Source organism: Ascidiella aspersa, chromosome 3, assembly GCF_963924565.1.
Source record: "Ascidiella aspersa chromosome 3, kaAscAspe10.2, whole genome shotgun sequence".
In the NCBI taxonomy this organism is placed as follows: domain Eukaryota; kingdom Metazoa; phylum Chordata; class Ascidiacea; order Phlebobranchia; family Ascidiidae; genus Ascidiella; species Ascidiella aspersa.
In genome coordinates, this window is record NC_139449.1 from 39,007,251 (window position 1) to 39,034,834 (window position 27,584).

General features: G+C 36.2%; 5 protein-coding genes across 6 annotated transcripts; 2 read left to right on the forward strand and 3 right to left on the reverse strand.

Annotated features, from left to right (window-relative positions):
• Positions 1-4,008: 4,008 nt before the first annotated feature.
• On the forward strand, positions 4,009-10,648 carry LOC146162925 (uncharacterized). The gene is made up of 6 exons (XM_083385336.1): positions 4,009-4,013; positions 4,609-4,760; positions 7,364-7,573; positions 7,885-7,978; positions 8,144-8,576; positions 8,947-10,648. Exons 1-6 carry the CDS (start codon positions 4,009-4,011, stop codon positions 9,250-9,252), a joined length of 1,200 nt encoding a protein of 399 aa, XP_083241462.1. The 3' UTR covers positions 9,253-10,648.
• Positions 10,649-12,850: 2,202 nt separating this feature from the next.
• On the forward strand, positions 12,851-15,806 carry LOC146162926 (uncharacterized). Its single transcript, XM_083385680.1, has 3 exons — positions 12,851-12,959; positions 14,368-14,495; positions 15,537-15,806. Exons 1-3 carry the CDS (start codon positions 12,861-12,863, stop codon positions 15,658-15,660), a joined length of 351 nt encoding a protein of 116 aa, XP_083241806.1. The 5' UTR covers positions 12,851-12,860; the 3' UTR covers positions 15,661-15,806.
• Positions 15,807-16,226: 420 nt separating this feature from the next.
• On the reverse strand, positions 16,227-21,324 carry LOC146162927 (programmed cell death protein 6-like). Of its 2 annotated transcripts, XM_083384601.1 has the most exons (7): positions 21,255-21,324; positions 19,722-19,868; positions 19,323-19,450; positions 17,736-17,885; positions 16,969-17,137; positions 16,515-16,579; positions 16,227-16,456 (listed from the first exon to the last, which is right to left on the reverse strand). In XM_083384601.1, the coding sequence occupies exons 1-6, from the start codon at positions 21,267-21,269 to the stop codon at positions 16,532-16,534; spliced, it is 657 nt and encodes a 218-aa protein (XP_083240727.1). In that variant the 5' UTR covers positions 21,270-21,324; the 3' UTR covers positions 16,227-16,456; positions 16,515-16,531. The 2 variants fall into 2 exon arrangements, with proteins under 2 accessions (XP_083240727.1, XP_083240728.1); XM_083384602.1 differs by lacking the exon at positions 16,515-16,579.
• A 240-nt stretch (positions 21,325-21,564) lies between these two features.
• LOC146162928 (isochorismatase domain-containing protein 1-like) lies at positions 21,565-26,588 on the reverse strand. Its single transcript, XM_083383395.1, has 6 exons — positions 25,497-26,588; positions 24,737-24,897; positions 24,004-24,165; positions 23,144-23,299; positions 22,441-22,557; positions 21,565-21,777 (listed from the first exon to the last, which is right to left on the reverse strand). The coding sequence occupies exons 1-6, from the start codon at positions 25,558-25,560 to the stop codon at positions 21,625-21,627; spliced, it is 813 nt and encodes a 270-aa protein (XP_083239521.1). The 5' UTR covers positions 25,561-26,588; the 3' UTR covers positions 21,565-21,624.
• On the reverse strand, positions 25,573-27,262 carry LOC146162929 (adaptin ear-binding coat-associated protein 1-like). Its single transcript, XM_083383396.1, has one exon. It carries the CDS (start codon positions 27,242-27,244, stop codon positions 26,594-26,596), a length of 651 nt encoding a protein of 216 aa, XP_083239522.1. The 5' UTR covers positions 27,245-27,262; the 3' UTR covers positions 25,573-26,593.
• Positions 27,263-27,584: the final 322 nt, after the last annotated feature.

The window sequence follows — 27,584 nt, forward strand, 5'->3', positions numbered from 1 at the left end:
AAAGTGCTTTAAATGCAAAAATTATTGCAAAATTCAAACTCGTGTAAAAATGCTTGAACACTCCAAAAACAACTTTCTTATGGGATGGGTTTCACCACTAGAGGCGTTGCGTGAGTCAGATAAACAGTCGACAGCTTCATTCTTTTACAATGCTTATCCTTGTTAATTCGTCGCTTTCTGACATGTGTTTTATCCCGCCTCTTTTTCCCATTAGCACTCGCTTTGTTGTGTCGTTATATAATAAGAAAAAACGAAGAAAGATATATATATATCTTTTACAATGGTTATCCGTGGTTTTGAATTACGTATTTTCACGCTTTGTTTTTGTAGAATCTTTTTTGGAGCTGATTGTTTGTTTTGAGCTAACTTTAATTAAGGTAAATAGAGTTCGACCATTGTACTAATTTCGTACCCTGTGTTTTGTTGTATTTGTTCAACGTATGGTGTTCGGGGAGGGATTCGAACTCACAACCTTTGGAATATTTGTTGCACACAACAGTCTAACGTTAAACTTTACGACGTGGCGATATGTTTAAGTTGGCGTATGATTTGCAATTCAATGCTTTCTGCTTTACAAGGTAAAATTTTCAAAACATAAGTTAACGACTGGAGGAAACTTAACTTCTAAACCAGGGGTGGGAAATTACTTTTAGCCGCGGGCCGCATGAGAAACTTACAATGCTGTTGCGGCCCGGGTCAAACACGCAATATGACGTCATACTCCGACGCTATAAAACATAAAGCTAACGAATTTGTTATTACGTTAGGAGTTGTGCGAAAATGTGTAATTTAGGTCGAATTTAGAGAAAGCCACTAGACCTTGCGAATTAATTGCGACTAATTTGTTTTAAGTTTAATTTAGATTTAGAAGGTGACGTGAAGCATTAAGAACAGACAAAAATAGTACATTGCTTGGTACATCGGCGTTTATTAAGTTGTGATACGCGTAGACTAAAAGTTAAGATTGAAATACTTGTTAAGATTGAAATAATTTGTACAAAAAACTTTTTTTTTATTGTTTTTAAAGCTTTAAGTTACCAATATGTTACTTGCGGTACAACGATCATATTGCAAATACGATATGAATCGGAAAAAACACACAACATCACATTAACTAAATTAGCAGGATTTAAAAAGCGGTCGGTATTTCGTTCGTATTTTGGAGATGGAATACATGCGACCGAAGCGCCAAAAATATATAAATATTTGGCTAAGTTTGTTAAACTTTCGTTGGAGATAGTGCCACAGTGCATTGGCTGCTATTTGTCTGTAAAGTTGCTAAAAATCGCGTGGAACATACGAGAAAGACAGGAGAGATTCGCGCAAAGAGCAAAAACAATTTCCGCTTTGGTATTTAAAACAGGCTGAAAATCGAAGTTGGCGAAATCTTGACTAGATCCGTCAACTCGCACTTGTTTTCGCTTAGCTTATGTATTTTAAGGGAAATAAGCCGCGGGCCAGATTAACTTGCTTGGCGGGCCGCGGGTTGCCCAGGTCTGTTCTAAACAGTAAAGCATATTTTAGACAAATACCATGGGAAAATTACCTTAAAACGTTTCAATTTAATCAATTCTAATCGGACTCAAGCAATTGTGCAAATTATGCAAAATTAGATTTTTGTTCCCCTTGAGCCATCTTTCCGCCTTAACTGCTCTAAATAATCGACCACCCCTGATTTATACGATGAGATAACGCTTCTAACAAAAAGCGGTTTTGCGAAAAGTATATCTACGACTCAGGTTTTTACGTGACACGTCCCTAATGCCGCACCAGCATCTCACAAAATGCCCCCGCCAACACAAGAGGGAGGGGGTGTTGGGGAGGGGGGGGGGTGTACGCGAGCAGCCAACAACAATAGCAAACAATCGCGATCGCGCGTGGAAATCAGTTGCAAAAGTTACAAAACTTTCACTTTCATTGATGCGATTAGACGCCCCATACTTTTGGGCTAAACGAGTTCACAAAAAAGGCTCAGAAAATTAAAAACATTATTCGACAGAAGCGAAAAAATATTTGCAGTTACGTAGTTAAAATAGGCAAAAAGCTGGTTGGGGTGAGGTGTACCCCTAGGTCCGCCACAAAAGGTAAACTTCAACCAGCAAAAGTTTTCTCAAAAACAGAGTCCAGAAACTTGTTGTTTATGACGTCATTATTGTTGGCGCCAGACGGCGATTGTTTAATCTGGCGCAAGAATTTTGAAGTTGGCAAACATCGCTTTAATCCGGAGCGCTTGGCTCAGGTTGGGCCCCGGGCTACAGCAGCAACTTACGATTAAGAACGCATAAAGACCATTGTCGCGTCATAATTAACGTGTATTGCAAATGCGAGAAACAGGTTTTTGAAAGATGCACATTATTGGAAACTTTATTAAGCGAGCTGTGCGATATTTTAGTTGTTCCACACTTACTCTTTGTGGATTTTGATTTTTGTCGCCTTTTTTTAATTTATACATTATATGCTTTTAATTTTTTCAACAATATAATCAAAATTTTCTTTCGAATAACTGAATCTGCCTGAATCCGAATTGTGAAAACAAACGATTCTGGTTGCACATTAATTGATAAAGATTAAACTAAGTACAGGACTTAATAAACAGAAAATCAGTTTGTTTGGTTGTTATACGATAAAAATATTCCGCTCCTAAAAGCGTCATCAGTGTCTAAATTCGAATAGAATCAGATACCTTCTTATATACTGATGCCCACAGGAGTGAGATATATTTATAATATAACAACTAAACAAACTGATTTTCGGTTTAAACTACTAAGTTCTGTGCCTAGTTTAATTTTTATTTTGCAATATTTTGTTTTTCTAACAACTATTATTAAGGTGTAGGCGTAGTAAGGATTTGTTAATGCTCAGGGCTATGCACTACTTTGTAGTTTACATGTAAATTGCTTGTATGTTTAGAATACCGCTGAGAAACGTGAAGCGTTGATATAACGACTATCAACAAGAACCCAGTCAATATTGCTGGATGTTGCTTTACAAATAACTAGAAAATTTGAAATTTTGCGTGCTTCAATATTTTTAAAATAAAAGATTCAGTCACATTTTAAGATTATGTTTTTGAAAGAAATAAGGCACAAATTTTTTGAAAATTTGCACAGAAAGAATTTAAATATTTTGACCTAATTAGCCGCATTTAATTCGAAACACCGCTGTTTAATTGTAAAGCGCCGTGTGTGTTTTTTGGAGCTGAATATCGCGGCTTTAGCTGAAGGAATGTTAATGAGCAGATCGACACTTCAACTAGGCTTGGCTCGTTTTAATTAAGTTCGCTGCGACCAAGAGTTTTAGAAATGCTTCTAAGAAAATAAGCGGCGCGTAAGTTGCGAATACGAGCTTGATGGTTGAGCTTGAAAAGTGTGCTTGAAAACATTGCTGGAATACGCTGGTTTTAACGATTTAAACAGATTGAGCGAAACATTAAGCTTAAATATTGAAAAAGTTATCAGACAGGGTGACATATATATAGTTTCATTAGTTGAATGTCAGTAAATATTTCACACACTGTCCGAGCTTTATGTTAAAGCAACTAATGTTTCAGGAAAATATAACTTGAGAATACTTTCGTATGATAAACCCCGGTACCGCGCCCCACATAACTCTATGGATCGTTATGGTCGTGCACTCATATTTGTGTAATGTGGTGGTATCTCTGGGTTGTAAAGTGGGCATTGTGTGGGTATTGTGAGCTTGCAATTTACACATTTCGTGCGCAAGTTAATTTTAGTTGTGCGCAGTATTGTCACTTTGTGTTATTTACTTGCGTCAGTTTGACAAAAGTAGAAGTTTTTGCAAATTTAAAATCACAGCGCATATCCATAGTTTTGCAAACAAGTCAGTTTGAAATCATTTAAGCCCAAGTCTAGTCATTCGTGAAGCAACCTAAGTCGAAGTCAAGTCTTTTAGAGTAAACAAAAAAGTCCCAGTTAAGTTTCAATTATAGCAAGTCATGTCCTTGTAAAACTGGTAATTCGTCCGATTATGAGTAATACTTCAAGTATGAAGTAAAATAAACGAAATTATATTAAAAAAAATAATGCTTAATAAAACACTCCGTTTCAATCCAAGTCATTAACTTTAGTTATTACAACACCGTATAGTCCTAATAAACGTGTTAATCAAACAATAAAATGAATCACTAAATGACGCAAATAAAACCGAATTTACCGAACATACCTTCGCCAGGGCGACCAAATATAACACCACTAAAAAAACTTAGATATATGCGGGTCTACCTAATAGTTACTTGAATAAAGCTGGAAGAAAGCTTCGGAAAATCGGTCGTTTTAAGCAAGACTATCGAGTTGTAGTCGCAGTTTTCGCTTGAGTATACGAGCCGAGAAAGATTATAGTTAGGGCTATCTGAGTCTCGAGTCCGACTTGCGCATGCGCAGTACCAAACCCAAACTGCAGCAAACTTTAAATTGTAAAAGTGAAACATTTTGTTTCCTCGCGGATAATGCTTGGGATAGAGAAATTCCCTTTTTGTTTTGGCCTTTTTTGATTAGGCTTTTCCTATTGAGAAGACTGTTCGTTGAAATTTGAGCTGGTTAAAGCGAATTGCTTGAGCAATTTTAGCCGTTTGTTTTATTGTTTCAGGAATTTATTAGAGATAGAATCGACCAATGATTTGATGCCTTCCCAACCATGCGTGACTGTTGCCATGACAAACCAGATCGCCACTTGCTTGTTGTTACTGTGTTACGTCACAAAGGTCCAGGCTTGGAAGTATTCCTACCAATCAGACGATGGTGAGTTTATGACGTCACAGTATTGAAATGTGACGTAACAACTTCAGTTGAATGAATATGAATCCACCAGGCCAAACGCTCTACACTTTACAATCCATTTGTATATATTTGCAGATTTAAATATACAATTGGTTTGGAAATATACATTTTATAACATAGTTATATTTTTAAAGTTTGGCACTTTATAGTATTAGTAACTAAGGTGTAATTATTTATCAATATGATCCCATCAAAAATCGCTAATAATAATTTTGTGAAGCCTTACTTTTGACTTTTTGTCAGCAGAACCGCTAAATTTGTTTAAATGTTGACACATATCCCTCAGCCCCTGTTCACTTTTATGTACGCAAGGCATAAGTAGGACATTACGAGATCGACAATGTTTGTTTTTTAATATCGACGCAAAATAATTTGCGATACTTTGTAATTTGACAATACCCGATAATTTGACAATAATTATCGCCATCAGCTTTATGAAGAAGCGAATTACAAAACATCCAACAAGTAAAAAGTCTTGTTTCCGAGCTTAAATAATGCGCGTCTTTGTAAATTTCGAACTTGCTTAATTTTCGGCGATTCGTCCAAAGAGTGACGAAGATAATCTTCCGCGAGTAAATGATCAAGATGTTTTATTCCGATAGCCGATATTTGTAGCAACGTTCGTCCGATCCGATATATTATTATCGGTTCGTTCACAAACTTCGGCTAGATTGCCATTGTCTGGTAATAAGTGCCGATACCACCAGTATCGGACGAACGCCGATAATTCATAATAAGCCACCTAGAAGCGATATTATCGGACAATCCGCCTCCGCAGCGCCACCGTGTGGCCACTCGTACCGGCGCTCGTTGCTTAGTAACGAGGTTTGCGAGCCGCACGAACCGGTGTGAAACGCCCCGGGCGTCCCAAGATGGCGACTTTTTGCCGAAACTTGATTTGAACGAACTTTTCGATTAATAATAATGTCGGAACGATGGAAGCGAGACACCAGCACAGATCGCGGTAATTATGACGTCATAATTGTGCTTAATTGTTGCTAACAATCGTTGTTTGTTACTAACAATTGGAGAAAGAACACTCGACAATAAACAGTGGCAATATGTCTTGTAAACAATAATATCAGTGACGTCACAGTGGAACTAATTGTTGGTTGAGTGGACGGTCGGTCGGTCAAAGTCAAGGTCATTTGTTGAGTCAAGGTCACAGAGTAGGTTCTTATTGAAGTTGAAGTTGTTTCAGAGTTTGTTTCAAAGTTGGTTAAACAAACTTTTGATCCTGGTTTTGTAAGGTTTTTGTTTTGTCATAAGTTTTACGTTTTAACGAATGTTTCAAGTTTATGGAACTTTTGTTTTTATTGCTTTTCGCGACTATAAAATTTTAGTTTAAAGTAAAATGGCGCACGGAACAAATGTGAGGCAGGAATCTACAAACAAAGGTAAAGAGATGATTTATTTGCAAATTGAAACAAGAATTCTGTTTTCGAGTTTCGGTTACATTTAATATTTGTGTTCTTTTTGAAAGTTGTCATTCCGTGAATATTAATATTGTCCAAATATGTTTTATAATGTTTGAGCTGTTGATATAACTTTCGTATGCTGGATTAATATGGGAGAATAAGTTTAACATGTAGTATAAAGTGTTAGTTATTCCTCAAATAACAACTATGATTAAAATATTATTTTTTGATTAAAAGTTAATATTCACAAAATAAATTTGAAGCATATTTCCTATATTCACCACATTAAAAGCAAGTTAATGTTACTCATGCGAATAAAATGGAGATTTTTGTTAGGTTTAATAGCGCCATTTTCAAGAAAAGTTTCAAGAAACATAGAAAGTGTAATTTTAAAATGTTTTACGATGTTTTTTTATTGTTAGCACTTCACGTTAAGTTTTTATTGCGTCGTAACAGTGGATTTGTGGTTGAAGTCGATGTTTGAGCGAAATACGCAGCAGTAAAGCTCCACGTAACAATGCTCGTTTGTTACGCCCCGGGCAAAGGCGAGACGTGGCTTACTTGTTACGTCACAATACGTGCTAACAATCAAGAAGAAGCCTACGTAACAATAAATATACGAATGTTGCAAACTTTAGGGAATTCTTGGTGTAAATAAAACGGCGCAATCCATGATCAGCTGGTTTGTCTTGAAACTTTGAATGTTGTGAAATATTGGACGAAGTTGGAAAATGTTGAAAACCGGTTTTTGTTGCGAGTTGATCGTTATCTCCAAACCTCGGTCGCGCGAGGAGTTGCAACATAACGTTCGCCACAGTCCGCTTTAATATTACTTCCCAGCAAAAAACTGACGTCATCATATATCCGGTTGCGCCATAACATCCCACTTCTAACCGAATAAATAATTTTTTTTAGTTTAGATTTATTTTTTTAAGAATCTTGTTTTATTTCTGGTTTTAATATCTTATAAAATGGTTCGGGTAAAATTATCTCGAAACTGTTTCATAAAATCCTCTACTATTCTTCCACAAATTTTCAAGGTTAAATATTCGCCGAACGATTCAAATTCGAAATCACAGTGTTCGATTGTTAACGACGCGATTGTATTGTTACCAACGCGATTGCATTGTTCGTCGATTGTTTCAGACCACAACGTGCTGACGATCTTCCTCCCGATCCTTGCTGTTGCGATCCTCCTCTGCGCGGTCGGATGTTGCTACATGGAGAAGAGGAGGAGGAAGAGGCTCAAGAAGAACGGAGGGGTAATCCCCGAGGTTGACGTCAGCGACACTGAGTCAGTGATGACGACATCAAGTTCAAGATATCGACCTTACCTGCTCCCCAGCACCACCACAGGTATTACGTCGCTTTTGAGTAGTGACGTATTCAGTGTAGAAAGTTTTGCTAAAAAATAATTACTGATAATAAAAAAAAACAAAAAAACATTTGAACTTGAGGCCGATATTTGACCTTGAGTCTGATATTTGCTTTTAATCCAAATATTTAGCCTTGAGCCCTATATTTAACTTTGAGACCCGGATTTAACCTTGAGTCCAATATTTGACCTTGAGTCCCAGATTTAACCTTTAGTCAAATATTTGACCTTGAGTCCCAGATTTAACCTTGAACCTGATGTTCGACCTTGAGCCCGATGTTTGACCTTGCAGGTCGGACTTACCGAAGCTCCTCTCGCACCGGATCAAGCAGAGGCGGTGGAGCGTACGATTTGGAATCCAACTACGGGGAACCCCCTCCTTACAAGTAAGTATAGAAAACAACATTTTTGACCTTAGAATCCAATATTTAACCTTGGGATCCAATACTTGACCTTAGGATCCAATATCTGACCTTGGCATCCAATATTTAATCTTGGAACCTAATACTTGACCTTGGGATCCAATATTTGACCTTAAACATTTGTTTTAGCGGAGCACGTGACTCGATGCACCGTTCCAAGTCGATGCTCGACGTACGTAACAATCAAGCGCCGCAAAATCAACCAATCAGAAGATCGCGTTCCTCGCTCAGCCTCAATCGCTATAATGACGTCACAAACCAGCAGCAGGGGAAGTCCCCCTCACCGGCGATGTCTGAGTGGTCGGTCCGGACCGCGCCCCCAGGGGAATTCCCGCCACGCCCCTCCTCTGTGAGGTCACTTCCTGTTGGCAACCGGAAGTCAAACTTACGTCGAAGCGCGTCACAACCGAACCTCAGCGGGGGGGCGCGGAGGACTGGGACTTACCCGCAGGGGATACTAAAGTCACGACAAATGGAGGATGACGTCAAGGCTACGTCATCGTACAACACATCACACACAGCTACGTCACAGGATTCGGGGATGTACGACAGAGATTACCAGGTGAATTATAAGTGGTAATAACTTGTATCAGAAATAAATGTAACATTTGTAAAACTAGGTCAGCGAAATATTTCAATCTACCAAGAAATAAAAAGCGGAAGATTAATAAATTGAACCTTGGCCAAATCAGTTGTTTTAAAACCTATAAACTAAAGTGTTTAACATCGCAGTTGATAAGCCACAAGTAACTTAATTAGCCTTTTTAACTAACAGATACTTTTTAAATATCTTTTAAGCCGCAAACCATTTAAGAAGCAATTAAACCAAGAGTTGCAAGTTTACAATTTAACCCACCGTAAACCCCCTATTTGTCCAAATATCCAAATATTTTCAATAATTTTGCGCTAAATAAACATTTTTCCGCTTCCAGGATTCGGTTCGTTCCCAATCGCGTCCCCAGTCGGCCTACGGGGGCTCGGGGTATTACCCGGAATCGTACCAGGGTGCTTACCCCCAACCGAGAAACCCCCCTGGGTACGATGACCAGCAGATCTACAGCGTGACCCGGGGCTCAAATTACCCCCCGTACAGCGGTTCCAGGGGTGCAGAGTGGACGGGGGCCTACACGGCCGGGTACGACCCCTACGGATACGGCCAGGGGCAGCCCCAGGGGCATCCCCAGCACGGATACTGGGACGACAGCAACTCTTATGCTTACGGGAGCGCCATCTACTGAGGTTAAAGTGTTTATTGTGGTTTGAGATGATTTTGTGGGTTCTGTGGCGACTTAATATTAGGAAGTGACAAAATATCGCAACCTTAAGCGAAACTAGCAAATATCGCGCACTATATCGGCTTTGGTATCGTTACTTGTCCGATACTTTAGCGGACGATACGATGCCAAAATGTGTCAGTTTCGCTTTGTTAGTGATTCAACGTTCGAATTAAAATACCATCAACTTGCAAACGAATAATTCATTCCACTGATGAAAGGTCTGGGTCCGCTCAGCCAAGGTTATCTACTTGCAACTAGTGATGTCCGATAATATCGGATCAAAGCCGATACCCGATACCATTTGTTAGTATCGGTATTCTTCCGATACTAGGCTGGTATCGGTGCCGAGTTTTATTTTTTGTTTTTTTTAAATGAAAGTAAAATAAGCTTCGTAAAAAAAATTTTGGCCGAATAGAAAACATACTATTACTTGTCCTTAATAATTTAAAAAAGTTTGCTTGTTTGAGAATTGAGCATAGTAATGACGTCATTCGGTACGGATCTCGAATAGCCCCACTGGGGATTATATTTCTTGTCTTAAAACACGTTTAAGCAACCTATTCACTCACCCCGATGAAGGCGGCTTGTAAAGGTTGCCGAAACCTTGGTTAACAATTATAATTACCAGAGGAATTGTTTATGATCAATACTTTTGTGCTTTGTAGCAACAGTTTAAATATGGGGCTTACTTTTGATGAACTGGGATCAAATCAACCTCTATTAACTTGTTGTGGTCATAAACATATGCAAGCGAACAAAACAGAGTCACACAAACATGACTTAAACAAAGAAAATCGAAATGTTTAAGGTTTTTAATCCGCCGATAAACCCCGAACCCAGCAACCACTTTCCCTGCAAATGTATTTCTTAATTGTTTATTTGGTCGTAAGCTTTTACTTCGCCGTCTCTTCTTCCGTTTGTTTGCGCTTCTCTCATCCGCTTTGATTCACATTGCCTGAAAGTTAATAGGAGTTAATTGACCTTGAGCGAATATTTGACCTTGAGCGAACATTTGACCTTGCTGTTGCCAATGATTTGTTCTTACCATCCCATTATTTTATTTAGCAGTAAATAAGAAACACTATTTGAGTATTTTAGTTTATTTGTTTTAATATTTTGGACAATTTTCGTAAACACATATATATAATGAAAATTAGAATAAAAGTGTGAAAAGTTTTTAACTAAACAATTTGCATTCTTCTATACTAATTGCACTTTCCGATATTTTTTATTTCGTTGTCACTCGGCGCTCTACTGACACCAGGCGGCTACGATTTGTAATTACAAGTTTTTGTTGAAACTTCGCATGTTTTTCAATCTCTCGGTGTTTAAATCGTTTGTCGCAATAAACTTTGTAGCAAAACTATATTTTTATTTGAACATAAAGAAATTTCGCGCTGCGTAGTAAGACTATAGTGACGTCACAAAGCAAACTGGACTGCTTATTGTTTTTGTTTCTATGAAACGACGCTGTCCGATAATATGGGGCCGATACAGGAATCCAAGGCACTCGTCCGATACTAGGGTGGCATCTTTGCATTTTTAGAAAATAAAATATTATTAATAAAGTTGACTAAGTTATGTAACGCTAAACCAGGGGTTCCCAAACTTTCTACGATCTCGTACCACTTGGACGCTCTGTAATGCCACGCGTACTTCTTGCAGATCAACTAAATTAATCAAATCATGTTTTTTTCTATTTTAAGCTCACATTTTTAAGCTTATTTTAAGCTACTAGCATTATTCAACGCTTTTTGTAACTTAAGTTACAAAACAGTAGATTATATCTATTAATCGACATGGCCTGTATTTTGAAGATCGCATTGTTTCGAAACAACAGGAATAGTTACGTAACAATAAGAATGGACTTCGCGGAATTTTTTTTATAATAAAACCAGAAAACAAAATATAAAGTTGTGAATCCAGGGTTTTGTGAAAAAAACGGAAGCTACTCTCGTACCACAGGTTAGGAACCCCTGCGCTAAAGCAACAACCCTGAAAACATTACGTTTTTTTTAAGTTTTTATCGCTTATTTGACAGAGTAATGACGTCATTGAGCATCGGGCCGCGATTTTTTTGTCCAAAATATCGGGTGTTGTATCGGAATAAACTCTAGTATCGTACACTCCTTCCATCAACAATTTGACACTGACCACTTTCCTATCGTGGGTGGCGAACTGCATTGTAGTTTTCCAGGGTGTGTTTGCAATAATGAAGCCCACACAAGCGATGTATATGAGCAGGTACAGTAGCAAGAATGTAAACAACATGGAAAGAAGCAAGTTTGGGCCCAAACCAGAACTTTCTATCAGCAGTATAAGTTGGTCGTACTCTATCTAAACAAAGAGGGCTACAGGAAGTTACTCTCAAAACATATAACGGTCTTGATATACCGGTAGTGTAAAAGTAATCAGTTTTTGACATATATAATTGCATTATTAACTGCATCTTTTTAACCTTATAAGACCACACTGAAAATTAAAACAAACTAATGCTAATAAAAGAATGAAAATTGTATTATTATTATTAGAGAAGTCACTAGATTAATTATACCTTTTTTGCACAAAACAGCCAAAATGTCACAAATACAATTATTGCCTAACCATAAAGCTAAACGTCGCCATATTGTTCGTTTACTTTATATGTCAAACCCGTGTTGCCAAAATAATAACTAAATTGACCCAATCTAATAAACAACCGTCGTTCAAATCATTTCAAGTGTTTTTTAGCTTTTAAACATTAACTTTATGAACCTCAAGTTAAATACACGAGACAAAACTTACAGCAGTCGTGTTGGCATTTCTTGTGATGTTTTCAACAAAGTATCCACCATTCATTTTGCTGTTATACTTGGAAATGTTAAAAAAGTTAAAATTTACTTAACTTTTGTGCAAAAACTTTAACCTAAGGTTTATTGAATAATGACGTAATGTTACGAAACAAACGTTTATTGTTACGTTTCGAAACTATTTCAAAGTTTTTAAAAATATATTTACTTGGTATTAAAAGATTTTTAATTCAAACATATGAAATAGCGTAACAACAGTTTGTATTGCAAACCCTGATGTAGCATTATGACAGTCCAAGTCAGTTATATTTCAACTGGAGCTGCGAATAAAAGTTTAGCCATAAACCCAATTTAAAATGGGTAAATTAAATTAAAACAAAGAAAGTGGAACCATTTTAATAAATTTCATAATGTGTTATTTTTCATTCGGACTTTATGTGGTGACGTTTATTGTTTTCAAGTTATTTGTATTGCAAGAATCATTGAATACGATCAATGAACTGTAAATCATAAAAAAACTGCACAAGGCCAAGAATGTTTTTACAAGTGGTGAAGAATAACATCCCCTACTTATTTGTTGCAATCGTTAATAATGGCAAGTTTGCTTCCTGATAATTAGTTATAAACAAGTGTATCGGTTAAACTGCTGTGAAAATTGCCCCTTTTCGAAATAATTTGATCAGTTGACCTTTGACCCTTCGCGTTGGTGGCTTTGGCTTGAGCTAGCTGTCGAGGACAATCGAGCATTGTTACGTGACAGTGGGCGCGCGAGCAGCAACAATGGCTTCCAGTTGCGGACCTTTCCATGCCGAAGCGCTGAGAAGACAAAGAGTGATCGACAAGAAACATGCTGCGAAACTAAGACTGGCTGCAAAACAGGTGGGTCGGGGGTATTTTGGGGGTTAGGGGTTATTAAGGGGGGTGAATGCAACATATGGTTGGAATAATGCACATTTAATTCAAGCAGAGCTTAGTTTGTGTTATTTAGGGGGTGGGGGTCGTTTATTTACAATCATCTTATATTGTCATTGCGCACCTGTTAGTTTACAAGAACTAGGTTTGTTTAAGTTTATTTAATCAGTAAAACACAAATAAATTAAATTATTTCTTAAAGACAAATAAGGTAATTGTATAACATCGGTCGGTTCTATGATACAAGGAGAGAACGACTTACCCAGCAGCAATAATATCACACTTGCGTTAATTTGCCTTATCTACGAATAAAACCTCAAGGTTGAGGGTTGAGTTTATAAATTATTTCTTTTCACTGAAATATTAATTTATCAACCCTTTATTAATGTCAGTTTCCACCCTGACAACAAAACGAACACAACCAGAGCAAGTTGTTTGGAGTTCGATCAAATAACTTTTCACGATTGCCGAAGCCTCTGCCTTTATCATTGTGACGTAATAGTAGAAAACGTATGACGTCACATTGCTATCTTTGTAAATATCATGCTTATTATTGCGCAGCAATTCCCATTTAAGTAAAAAGAAAGCTTTTTTGACAAATTTAAAACAAAATTTAAATCCCAACGCAATTTTAAACAACAATAACATATTCGACGATAACAAAGGGAGACAATGGTTGGTTGTTCGTCGACAATCGAACAATGGAATGCGCGAGAGATTATTGGATAAGTTGTAATGTTATACACCAGCAGTGGCGGATAGGGATTGTTTGTAACAATGAACATTGTTTGCGCAACAATGCTCGTCCTACACATGCCCTCCGACAACATAAGGAACATGGGGGTGTTGTGCGCATGCGCAGCAGAGATAACTAATGGTGACGTCACAATTGCAGCGAATTTTAACAATTTTCATAATTTCCCGATCCGTTTCCTCAATGTTTATTACTTTGTTGTCAACAACTGGTTAAAGCTTCACGCAATATCGAAATAGATTCAAGTTTGTCCGATACCCGATATTTTACTCAGAAAGTATCGCGTCCGATATCAAGTGACGTCATTAATATCGTCAAAGAAAATAATGATTTTTTTTTATATTAACCCAAAATTTGCGTTCAGAAGATTTTTAATTTGGCTTCGATTTGCAATTTACTATTTCTTTAGAAATGCACTTTTCAAAGCAAAAAACGTTAAATCGCAAAACTTTGGGAAGGAACGATACAGCTCTGGTATCGGGCGAGCACCGATACTATCGTTTGCCTTCAGGTATCGGCTCCGATCCGATATTATCGTACACCCATACCTCGTAGAAGGTTTAGTATTTACAATACTCAAAGTATGTGACGTATGTCATGACGTCATTGTTGATGACGCAGGAGGAGGAGTCCCAGATGTTGGAGGAGCGAGTGAAGATGGATGAGGAGATGAGGAAGCGAAGACACGAGGAGAAGATGCAGGAGCTCCAGCAACATCTCAGCTCCGTGAAGGAAGATGGAGGAAGAGGGTGAGAAAGATCATACCGGGAACCAATTGGTTTCGGGAGAAATTATTTTGCCAATTTTTTTGGCCAAAGTGAATTTTATGATGTGTCAGATTTAATGATTTTCACAAACTTTTTCGTGGACTATTATTTATTTTAATGAGGGCTTTACGCGTAATATCGGATTGTTGATTTGGTTAAAAGACAACCTTTTTGGTGTCTATTTTGCAGTGTTGTAAACAAGTTATTTTAAAATAACTTAAGTCCAAGCCAAGTCTTGTTGAACGAATAACAAGTCAAGTCCCAGTCAAGTCATAATTACAGAAAGTCAACTTCAAGTCATGTCCTTGTCATAAAAAATCAAACGTTAAACTACTAGAATTTTTAAACTCGCATGAATATGAACAATAACTGAACTAAAAAATAAGGAAAACGGAACATACAGCAAGTAATTTGTTTTTTGTGCCAAAATTTGAACAAATAGCTAACTTTTATAAATAAAATACTTAAAGAAATGCTTTATTTCAACCCAAGTCATTAGTTCAAACAACTTAAGTGAAGTGAAGTGATTTGTCCGAAAGACTTAAGTCAAGTCAAGTCATTTAAAAACAGTGACTTAAGTTTCAAAAACAGTGACTTAAGTGCAAGTCAAGTCATTGACTTAAGTCATTACAACACTGCTATTTTGCCTCACAAATTTTTTTTTTTTATTTTTTTCTAATTTAATTTTTTTTCAGGCCTTACTTAATGATTTCTTAGATTTAATATTTTTAGCAAACTTTTGCTTTGAAAATCATTCATTAATCATGTCTTTTGGCCGTAAAATCATTTCGTGAACCTTTTGACTTTAACCAGCGAGTCGAACTGAACAGGTCTATATGTCACCATCAGAAGCAAGGTGAAAAGTGTTGAATAATGAAAAGTTGCTCAAATTTACTTAAAACAGGGCCTGAACCAACGCAGCCCGGTGCAGGTTAAGCTATCAGGGCTGTCAATGGTGTTTTGCTTTACTTTAACCGCTGGTCATGTACTTTCGCCCACTTTGACCTTTGACCTACTTTGCAGCTCGAAAGCTTCTGTGATGGGGATTCCCCGTGACGTGTACAAGCAGATGAAGGCGAAAGAAAAAATGTTGAGGAACAACAACCTCAACATCGGCCACCCAAGGGCGCTGTGGGAGGCGCGATGATGACGTCACCAACTGGACGTGACGTCATAATAGAACCGCGGTGCAATGCAACAATGTTCTAAAGTTTTTTGTTTTATTTTATGTAGAAGATATCGTTGTTCATATTTTTGAGTTTTAGAAGAAAATTTCGCAACAATGTTGAGGCGATTTGATTTATTGTTGTGATTATGAGAAACTTATATTTTACTAGACAAAAGATAATTGTGATGACACACATACAGCACTACAGGGTTGCGCAGTAATTTAAAGGTCAATGCTGGACACAAACCATTCAACCCCAGAACAATGGCACATCGGAAAACTTTCGTAGATCGTTAAATTTATAAATATTTGCTCCAATAACTTACAAAAAAAGACGTGGACTGTTTGAGAGAATACCCCTTGTTACTCTCCTAAATAACAAAATGTAGAACACAAAGCGCTGAAGTAAGCAGAATCTCATTATATAAAAAATGATTTCTAAAATGTAAACCTTTTTGAAATCTATAATATAATAACTAACAAAAGACAGCGACTAATTTCTAAAAATACATCGTCACAAAAACCTACTTAAAATAAAATATTCAAAACCTGAAAAACAACGTGGGATATTTTTTTGTTGGTCATAATTTGCGAGGTCAGAAAGTTTATTACATCACAATATTAACGATAATAATTAAAAGGCTACCAGGGAATATACAATAATAGTGCAGCGCTTTATAACAAATAACAAACAATTGCGATCGGAAAAATAAAAGCAACATATTTAGGAGAATTAAACGACGTTGAGTGAATTATCCAGAACCATCTCGAGAAACTGGAAAGCAAAGTTAAGTGTGAGTAGAAGAAAAACAAAATACAACAAGGTTAACTACCTATAGTGGGCTTCTAACTAACTAGACTGTGGATCTTGGAACACATCCAGGGACATCTCCAAAAACTAAAACAAAAATATTATTCAATCTAATTATTTGGTGATCTGGTTGTAAAGAACAAAACTGGAAATTGTGGTTTTACTGCATTAAACATTAGGTAGGTTAATATCTCATGTTGGTAATAAATTTACTTTTTAATTTCATAGAAAATAATTTTATTGCACAAACTAAAAATCGACTGCCTCATCAATAAAAAAATCTTACTAATGTCTGTGAAAACTTTTCTTGTGTAGACTTTTTAAGGGTTAATGAACAAAGTTAAACAAAAACAAAATTCTAATGTTTTTTAGGCATTTTAGTTCGAGTAGCAACAATATGTAAAAACAAACTCAACTCAAAAGGAGCAACAATAATAAAATTATATATGTTTAAGGAAAGTTTGCATTCCACGAACCTGCTCGTACGAAAGCTGGATGTTTCCGTTCTGGTTTGTGTCTTTCGCTCGAAACTTGTCGGTCAACATCCGCAACATCACGCATACTTGGATGAAATCATCAAAATCAATCGAATTCATCGAAGTTTTGTCAAAAACTCGAACGATCATTCGGCAAAAGTCTATCGATCTAAAATCAAACAAAACTTGTCTTTAAGGAAATTAATTACAACAAAAACTGGTATTGGAATTCATAGAAAATGAAAAAAACTCAATGTGATTATGTAGAAAGGTTTGAAAAAGTGTTGTCTGGGGGATGAAGTTACACCAAAGTGATGTATGGAACCCGATGCTGTTTTGCCCATTTTCAACTATAGTCAAACTATTGCCTTTTTGTGATAAGTTACTGAAAACTTAAAAATAAACGCACAAGAAATGTCCAATATCTTGATAAATTCACCGCTTCGAACAACAATCACTCAGCAAGGTCGTAAACTTTTAATACAAAGCTATGCTTTTCGCCGTATATATCAATGGCATAGGAGCACATCTGTACAAATAAATAGTAAAAAATAATAAAAACGTAAAATAAATAAATAAAATAAAAAAAAAGACTGACATGGACAAAGACAAGTTGCATTCAATGCAACCACTTGAGTAAAAAATATTTTTCTTATATCTATTATTAGAAAACCATAAAGTTATAGGACTAGCTGATGTAACAAAACACACATGAAGTAAATAATACTAATAAAGTTTTCCAATACAAATGCTGATGTTTCACTTACAATCTGTATCCGAAAGTGCTGAATGCTTGGTGCAGTTCCTGGTGGTCGATGTTCCCCGATCTATCTCGGTCGAACGAGTCAAAACATTGTCTCCATTGCTGGATATAGTTCCATAATGCTGAGAATTCCTGAAGGTTTATCGTCCCATCCCTGTTCATGCAACATTATTATTTGCGAGGTTTAGGTTGAAAAAATTACAAGCTAAATATTAAAGGAATAATGCAAAAGTATGATACGAACATTACTCACAGAACTATTAGATTTGTGCTCTAAAATCAAATACAAGTTATAATGGACATAATCCTGGAATTAGTACACAGACATGTATTTCCTCTAAAACGTGTATTTTCCTTCTAAAAATTTAACAAATCAGACCTTTTAATTTAAATTAACTTAAGTAGTCAGTACAAAGCATGTTCTTGAACTCCACTAAGGTATTTTTTGTATTAAATGTCACTGCATTTGTCAAGATTTCGCGATGTTTTGTTTTATGAATACGTTGCCCGTGGCCCCCCAGGGGTGGCGAGGACCACAGTTAAGAAACCCTTACATATATTATAACAGGGTGGTCCAAGGTTGACAGCATCGCGGGCCACAAAATTTCTTGCATATTCTTTGTGGGCCGCAAACATAAGGTTACATCCGTATGAGGGCGTGAAATGTTTAAAACTCGACGTCACAAATAATTGGCCAAGACATACAAGTTTCACAAACTTGCTACTATCGTCGAACTTGTGCGCAATGAAATCGTAGGGTATGAGACTGTGGAAAATGGTGCGCGCGAAAATTTTTGTGTATTTGACAATACTTTTCAGTTAGAACACAGCATTTTATAAACCTACAATGTTCACGGAAACAAAAAAAGTAATAGAGATGTCTCATACTACACAATCGCCAAATACAAAGACGTTTTCGTTTTGCACAAAAAGGTATTAACCAGATCATTTTAGCTGAAATTTCATCTTGGAATGGGTCAGCGCGTTAGGGTAAAGGCACAGTGAAAACCACATTTTTAGAAAAGTTTCATATAAGACGCACTGCGACTCAAACCGGTCATTAGTTATAACACATACCAAAATTAGGCATCCGTGCTACTCCCTGCTGCGAATTTGGTGAGCGATAGAAATCTGGTTTATTTCATGGTATAACTGGAAAAATGTAATCATGACCAAACAATTACAGTATTCTTACTGTTCGTTTGTCACTTAGATTCCTTTGAGTAAACAGTCAACGGTACGCATTGCAATAATTCACAGTGCCCGAGGGCCACGAATGGCCCGCGGGCCTGGGTTTGGACTACCCTGTATTATATCATGGCTCTAGTTCAAAGTGTTGGCGTCAAAAATAGATTATGTAGACATAAATTAATTATGTAACAGCAACTTATTACGTACTCGAAGACATCGACTTTTATTTATCAGAATAAAGCTCAAAATCTTCCGCTAAACTTGGTCGTCACTAAATGCCAGATGAAAATTTTACTGAAAGGTTTATTATTTTTATCATTTAGGGGTCTGAGCACCACAAGTTTCTGCTAGGGGTGCTCGGAGCATCGTAAGCACTCAAGAACTCCATTCTTGCACTTACTTGTTGCGGTCGAACATCCCGATCATGAGTCGGCAAGTTTCGTGGTTGAATTGTTTCATCTTATTGTTCATCAGCGCCTTTCGCAGCTCGTTTGCCGTTATTTTGCCTGAGCGATCTTGGTCGACCGACTGAAATAATAATAAAACTTCAAACACTAGATGGGGATAAAGGTTCTGTAAAAATAATTTTTATCAACTTACTGCTAAAGACAAAAATAATTTGGGTGAAATAAATGCTACAAATATTTCCACATATTATTAAAAGTTGGATTTAAAGAATGACAATATTCTGATTAAAGAAGATTTTAAAGCACTTTTATATTTTCCCAAGCAGCAAGTGTATATTTATAGTTTGTACATTTCCTGGCACTTTAAAAGTGCTCAACACAACTTAGTTTACCTGAAACCAGTAAAACACAGTTGGGTCGATTCCAGGGGGGCATGCGGGGGGTTGTTGCTGCTGATAATACCCCCCTTGTTGGGGGGGCGGAGCACCATATTGCTGCTGACCATACGGTTGCTGTTGCTGGCCGTAACCTTGCTGTTGCTGGAAACGAAATATTTTGTTTGAATTGACTAAACAACATCTAGGTAAGAAGGAAAGGAACTGGTGTTAACAAAATTTATGTGACATCGCTAAAAAAGGTTTTAAGATGTTCTCTGGTCTGTTCATTGGATACGGGTTTCGCCCCGGAATTTCCATGAAACCACTTTATACGATTGCAAGCAAAATCTCAACCCTGTTCAATGGTAAGTGTTTGTATAATTCCTAATGCACAATTGGTGGGTTTGGTTGAGAATCCCTGATAGCAGTTTAGTTCAAGTGGATCAAAAAATAACCATAATTCTCTGTTGCTGAGATCTTGGGTTTGTAGCTGAACTTACAGCTGGACCAGTCTGCATTTTATGGTAATTTCACTGAGATGTTAGGTGTGCAGTAAAATATTTGAGTGGTTCAGGTTTGCAATCATGTTTTTTCACACTTCCTGTTTGGAATTTTACAGCAACTCCAACTTTTTTAAAACGTGGGGGTGCAATTTACAAGTGCACAAATATCTTTAACAAAAATTATAGCTATAAACTGGACGCTATATTGGCGAAAATATTGAAAAACTTCGGGTAAAATTTTAAGCACAAACCATATCGGAAACTTTAGACATTGCATGTATATCGGCGATGCACGTCTAAAGTGTTAACAATTTCCCTCAATTACCTTTTCTTTCTCATCTGTCTAATCCTGATCCCTAAGTCAGTCGTTTTTAAATATTTGTGTTTTACAGGGTGCGTTCTGCTTTGCTGTGAATTGTAGTCATTGAAAGCGCAGTTATGAACACGCCTAGCATTCTTACAATATGCACTTTTGTCAAGGTACTTTGTTGAAATTCAGTAGAGCTATAGATAGTATGGTGGTTAATGGCTTCTCTGTTACAGCTTAAGTTCGCTTGGCTGGAAATGTATGAGCACAAGCGAGGTTTTAGGTTTGCGCTGGTTGGTGTTCAACTGTACGGCAGATTTATTGAGGCCTAACTTTTCAATGTTGGACGACAATAAGCTACAGAATGCAGACTGCGTATTGCACATAAACAGTAGAAGAAAATACGGCGCTGGTCTAGAATCCTACCACAGTTCTAAAATCAACGCACAAAATTTGAGTTAGGGTGCGGGTTAGCGTTCGGGTGTGGGTGGAGGTCTACTGCATATTGTACATAAACAGTAGAAGAAAATACTTTCTAACACCACGCCACATTATCCTTTAAAGCTCATTAGCCAGGGACTACAACGAAAACGAACTTATAACGTATTAAGGTGTAACTTTTTGTAGTTTTATTGATGTTCGATGCACACAAATAAATATAAGGTAATTTAAAAAAAAATCGACAACTTTTAATTCATTTGTAAAGAGTCAACATAAATATAACTTAATAACACTCACATAAGGATACGACATCTTTAACTTGTCGCAAAAAATCAAAACATTTCTCTATCAATTTGACCAATATAACGTCAACGACACAAGAAGCTACGCTTGACTGGGTTTTATAGGCTTTAAATACATTTCTAAACTCCCTAGAAACTGAACGTAACTTTTGGTTCATTATTAGCTCTACAGCGGCATCTAGTGACCACTATGACGGCGGATTTCGATTTTTTTCTAAAAACAAACTTTAAATCATTTTGATGACAATGTAGGAATTATTTATAAATAACTCAGCCCACGAAATAGAATCTTGAGACAATAACGTTTCACGATAATTTTATTTTTAAATTGCACAAAAGTAATTAAAAAGTAGGAATTAAGTTGATTAAATGTTGCTTTTCAAGAGGAGCCCGGTTTCTGGGGGGGATTCCCTGATGAGCTTCTGAATTTCTTTGAACTGGGGGTGGTTCTTGTCGGCGACCCACTGGAGCAGAACCGTTTCACATGACGTCACAAACCCACCGAGATGACGTAAGCTCTGCAAAAACAGGAAAAATATTGTGCATGCCACGCCCTGTTTTGCAAAACCACGCCCTCACCAAGTAATAACCCTCTGTAGCAACAATGCGTTGACATTTTAAGTTTGTACTGCGTTAATTGTAGCTAAATGTTAATTATTTTGGTTTAATATTGAGGTAAAAAATGTTTGAACTCTAATGCTTTTGATAGAAGCCTTCATACATTCGTCAAAATCCACATCCCAACATGATCTCAATATTTCTGTTAAGTATCGTGATCACTATGGTAATATCAATGTAACTTCCTGTTACTGCTGGTCCTATCGTCACCATTTATTTTCTTCTTGTTCATTTCTTAATTGACATGAATAAACAAGTTTACACACTTAATGTTTATTTATCCTCCTCAAAAGGATGCTTTTCATGCTGTTGTCATGCTGAAGGTAATCTGCAATCTGGGCAGATTTTGACACTGCAACTTACCGTGTATATATTAAGGTAATGGTTTTCATAAAACATATTCTAAATTGAATTCTAAGTTTGGCGGTAAAGTTTATACATTAACAGATTTAAAAGCGTGCTTTTGTGTTGATGTTTACTTTGTGTAAAATTAATGCAGTCCTCCTAGCACTAATTTTTTGCAAGCCCTGTTTCACTAATAGTACAATATTGTGTGATTTTACCTGGAAAGCAAGATGTCTGTCGGAGAGTGACCTTGATGAAGTTGCATCAGCGACGATGTGGACGTCGAATCCACTCAACATCAGATCGTGAGCTGTTTGTTGGACGCATACATGAGCCTGTTGAGAAATGAAGCAATATGTCAAATTAAGCTTTCTTCTTATTAATTTTCTTAGTTGGACTTTTAAAAATATAATCAACTGAGATATTTGTGTTTTATACCAAGGTAAAAATTCTTAACAAACTGGCATTACATTTGTTGAATAAAATAAAGACCCTAAAAATTACTGATAAAATAGGAAAATTATTAACTTATAAAGGCATTTTATTTTGTAGGTGTCACATTAAGGTTTACAGACTGTTTTTCTAACTGTTTCAGTGGTCGCATAGCCCTTTCTAGTTTTGCAAAATCTATGCGACCAAAAATTTTGTGTATTACACATAATCCAGGTTATAATCATAAGTTGGCAAAATGTACACGTTTCTAGACGGATTGTTTCAAATTTCAGGAAGAATATTAGCATTAATGCCAAAAACATTAGTAAGGCACTTTTCTTCAGTAAACAGTGGTAAAAATATTTGAATATAAAACTTTAGGCTAAATTATAAAAATAAGTTTCAGTTATATGAAAACATAATTAATTTGCTTCTCAACAACTTTAAAGATAAATAAAAGTAGTGGCTAATGAAAGAGTTTGTACAAACCTCGACGCCAAACAGCACAACTGACTTAATATGAGGATTATTCTCGAGGTACGATTCAACTTCCGGCGTTTCCATCGAGAATCGCGTTTTCTCAGCAACCAGTGATGCGTGACTGATGTCAATTTCAGCAACTGTTTTACCGAGACCTTTCGGATACTGGACAATAAATGTACTGATTGTCTGATAGTATTCTGAAACCTAATAGCATTATTTTGGTTTATAATGTGCAAAAGAGAAGCTTTCATTAAAAAGGTCGTTCGAAGTTCTTGATTTTTATTATTGTTCCATTTTCTCTGGTTGTAAAGCAAGACACTATTTGGAGAATGCAGCAGACGTACATTGGATTGAAATTAAATGACATGAAAAAAAGATGAGATATTCTCGGTCAAATATAAACCTGTGTAGTTTTTTCTAGTTTGTAACAAAATAAATCCACTTTCTAGTTTGTAACAAAATAAATCCACTTTTTTATTTGGTAGTTTCAAACGATGCTGGGTAGAAAAAAAAACAATGCTGGGTGAAAATTTAGCAAAATGCATTTAAAACAAATTTAAATATTTCCCATAAAACTTCAAAATAAATTTATTATTGCAATTACTAGCTCTGTGATGTATTCCACTAATTTATTTTCACTAATCAAATCAATCTAATAACCTGTAAAAAGTATGGAAATTATGTGGACTCTTTTATTGACAAACTTAGACAACCAAGCTTATGCAAGTCAAACGAAAAATAAAATGAATAAAAACACACAATGACTTCCTAATTTCCAGATTTAGAATTAAACAAATACGGCTACTAACAAATATTCATAAAAATATCTGACAAGCTTCAGGATCTTGTTTCCTGGTGATGATTACCTGCTCAGTGACAATCAGTGGAATGTTAAGCAACTTTGAAGCTTTAGTGAGCCGATCGCCGACTTGAGAAATTTCATCGAAATATTTGATCGCCGGCTTAAATCGCTCTTGCATGTCGCAGCAAAACACGACGCTCGTTGAAGGGTCCAGGTTTCCAAACGACTGCAACATCAATTACCATTTAACTGACATTCCTAATTACCTCGTCTTTAATTAAGGTTGGCAGTTGTGAAAACTGTCATCGAACAACAAAGTTGAAACAAACTTTTATAAAAAACAATCAAAAATTTTCACTTTTCTAAATAAAATTCTTGAGGTTCCTAAAATCGAATCACTCATCATGTTTTTAGAATTTAAAAAACAAAATACTACAAATGCGTTCGTCAACACAATAACAAATAGTTTAAAGATTGTTAAGCATGACTTAATATTTTTTCAGCATCTATCTATGAAAGGCCGGATATGCAAATTTTTTAGTTGGGTAACTTTAAAAAAATGATAAGCCTAACATTTTTTAAGATGTCTGTATCTAAAACAAGGTTGGGAACCTTTTTGAAGAGGCCAGTTCAGTTTAAGTACTTGTAGATAGCTTGTTTTAATCAAGACTTTTGTATTTATATGAGATCATAAAGGCATGATGTGGTGTTTGCAGCTTCTAATACTTCAGGGATTGAAACCTTATCGATGCAATTCTATTAAATATCTGCTGAGTAACTTTTCAACAACTTTTCACCTTTGGTGCGATTCCTCGCATTTTTGTTGGATTCTGAATCACAAAACTTTTTTCTGCATTAGACCAACATTTCCATTCATTGTCCCATTGTTGTAGAACAGTAATCTGTCTGTTGCAGAACAACCTTTGTAATGTCACAATCACATCATCATAACCACAACCTGCAAGAATTTGAACAATAACAACAATCACCACAGGGAATGTAGGGTTAAGGCCACACTATAAATCCATGATCTCACAAACAAATAACTGAACAATCTAATTGAATAAGTACATTTATTAATGGGCAGATTTAAAAAAAAAATGTGATTTATTTTAAAAGAATTGGATTAATATAAACTAAAACATAGGCAAAAAAACTGATTTATTTAAAGGGTTAAAAGTCATTCTGTTCATAAATACTTTGTTGTTTACTTAACAAAAAATTGAAAACACAACTTAATTGCTTTAATGGAACAGTTTGTCAAATAGCGACAACACACATTGCTGTAATTACATGCTTACAGCATGTTTACTAAACTTTACATTCTGTTTAAATTCAAATCTATTTGTATTTAAACATTAGCAGACAACTAGCAGTGTTTTTTAATATTTTAGACAAATTAGGAAATAATTTAAAAAGCACAACAAATATTACAAAATTACACAACAATTTTGTGTGAAAGTCATTTCTATAACAAAGTTAAAATTGCGAGTTTAAATTATTCAATCTATATATTTAATTTATATAAAGAATAACCAATTCTATATTTAAACAAACCTTGTTTTAGATTGTGTTGATGAGATTGGTCTCCGAACACCAACAAGCATTTCACATCAGACATTATCACATCAAACTTATGTAATGGAAGAAAATACAGTTGGTTATTGTCACAAATATCAACTAAACTAGCATAACGAGGCAAATAATTAGGCTTGGACCAACATCTGGCTACAGTTTGTAGTTAAATTTGTGTTTGAGGAAAGTTATGAAAGGTAGAGAATATATACACTTGAAGTACATAAGTTTTCACAGACTAAACAAATGAATATGAAAACATAATATATTACAAAATATTGGTAAAACAAAAACCCATTACAAATCAACAAATATTCAAGTGTTATTACAAATAATTACGATGGTAATTGCACATGTTTCATGTATATCAACAATACACAATTTACAAATATAGTGGTTTTGATATAATAGGTGAAAAAATATAATTTGATAAGCTGTTCTTTTTAAAAAAATATTGGCAGTTTTAGTTTTGCAATCAAACACGTTTAAAATATTTAAGTTGATGCAAATAAACAGAAAACAATGCAAAGCACTTTCTAAAACAACTACAGTGCAGCTCGTTCATTATTTCGCCATTTTAAACATGTTTTACATAAGTAGATAATAAATTTGTTGTTTTTTAAATCAAACTAACAATTGAATCAATTGAATGCCGGCCAAAATAAAATTCTTCGGAACAACTTTATGTTTTTATTCTTTAATTTTGGCTTCTGTTTAAACAAAGTGTTCATGAAACTATGAGCCTCGAGAGATTCTAAACTATGACGCTTTTTGTAATTGTATAAAATGTAGTTTGGTGTAGAAAAGCAAGCATTCTAGACCTAAATGTACAATATTCATCGGATAACTAATAATATTGTGTTTTTACTTATATTTCTATTGTTGTGTCGATGATTCTGTTTATTATTAAGTTATAGATTGTGATATTATTATTTTGCAAAAACGTGCTGCAAATATTTATTTTGGTGGCCACAAAGTTTGTGAACGCCTTCATTGTGACAAATAAATTGAAGATCGATTCAACCGCGATGTCAACCAACATAGATTGCCTAAAATAAAGTTAAATGTGTCAAACTTTGTTAAAACTGGACCCAGTCGTTTCCCCCCGACGTTGAACTCGAGAATTCTCCCCACTCACTATTGGAAGTTGTTTCCTTGGCAACAGGAGCTGTGCTGCCCCCTACTGGTGGCGGAGGGAGCAGTCCGCCGGGGAGAGGTTTAGCTTTTGTTGCTTTCGGTTTAGACGTCGCAGTGTTCCCAAGTTTAATCTTGAAAGTTTGACCTTCCTTCAGCCCAAGGTCAAGGTTCGGTTGAACTTGCGGTGACCTTTCGATCTCCTCCTCGACCTTTGCCCTCTTGAAGTGATCCTGGAGCGCGACGTTGAAGTCGAACGCGTCGCCCCGGTCTGCAAACCCGGCGCCGATGAAGGCCGACCGACCCGAGGGGTCCTTGATCCTTAGGACGAAGTACCGCGACGAATCGGTGACCGACTCGACGGACACCCCCGGGTGGCTATCGACCGGGGCCCTCGCAAAAAGTTGCCCGCTTCGATCTTCAAGTTTTATCGCGAGATCTTCGTTGACGACGACGACCTTGAGACGACCTGTCCACTGGGGCTTGTCGAGGCCCCAGTCGGCCGCTTTGTACCCCCGGTTGGAGGGTCTTGGGGGGAGCCGGTACACCAAACACTCGTTTTTAACGAGCAGGATTCGCTCGTAACCATCAGTCATTGTTGTTTTGATTAATTATTAGTTCCTTGAAACAAAACATAAATTGAAAACTTATAAAAGACAGAAACAACCCAAACAATAATTTATTTCAAGAAAAATATTTCAGTATAAAATCAAATTTTAAAATGGAAAAGGCCATTAATTCGGATACTAAAGCAGTTTAATCGACATATATATATATATATATATATATATACACTAGGGTTCCTCTCCGCGAATGTCTCGACATCAAATTCCCGGGATTTCCTGCGAAATTGCGAATGCAGGGAAATTTTTTATAATCCTGGGTATTCGGCAACATAGCAAAAAAATTGTCATTTTTAAGTGATATAAAGAAAAA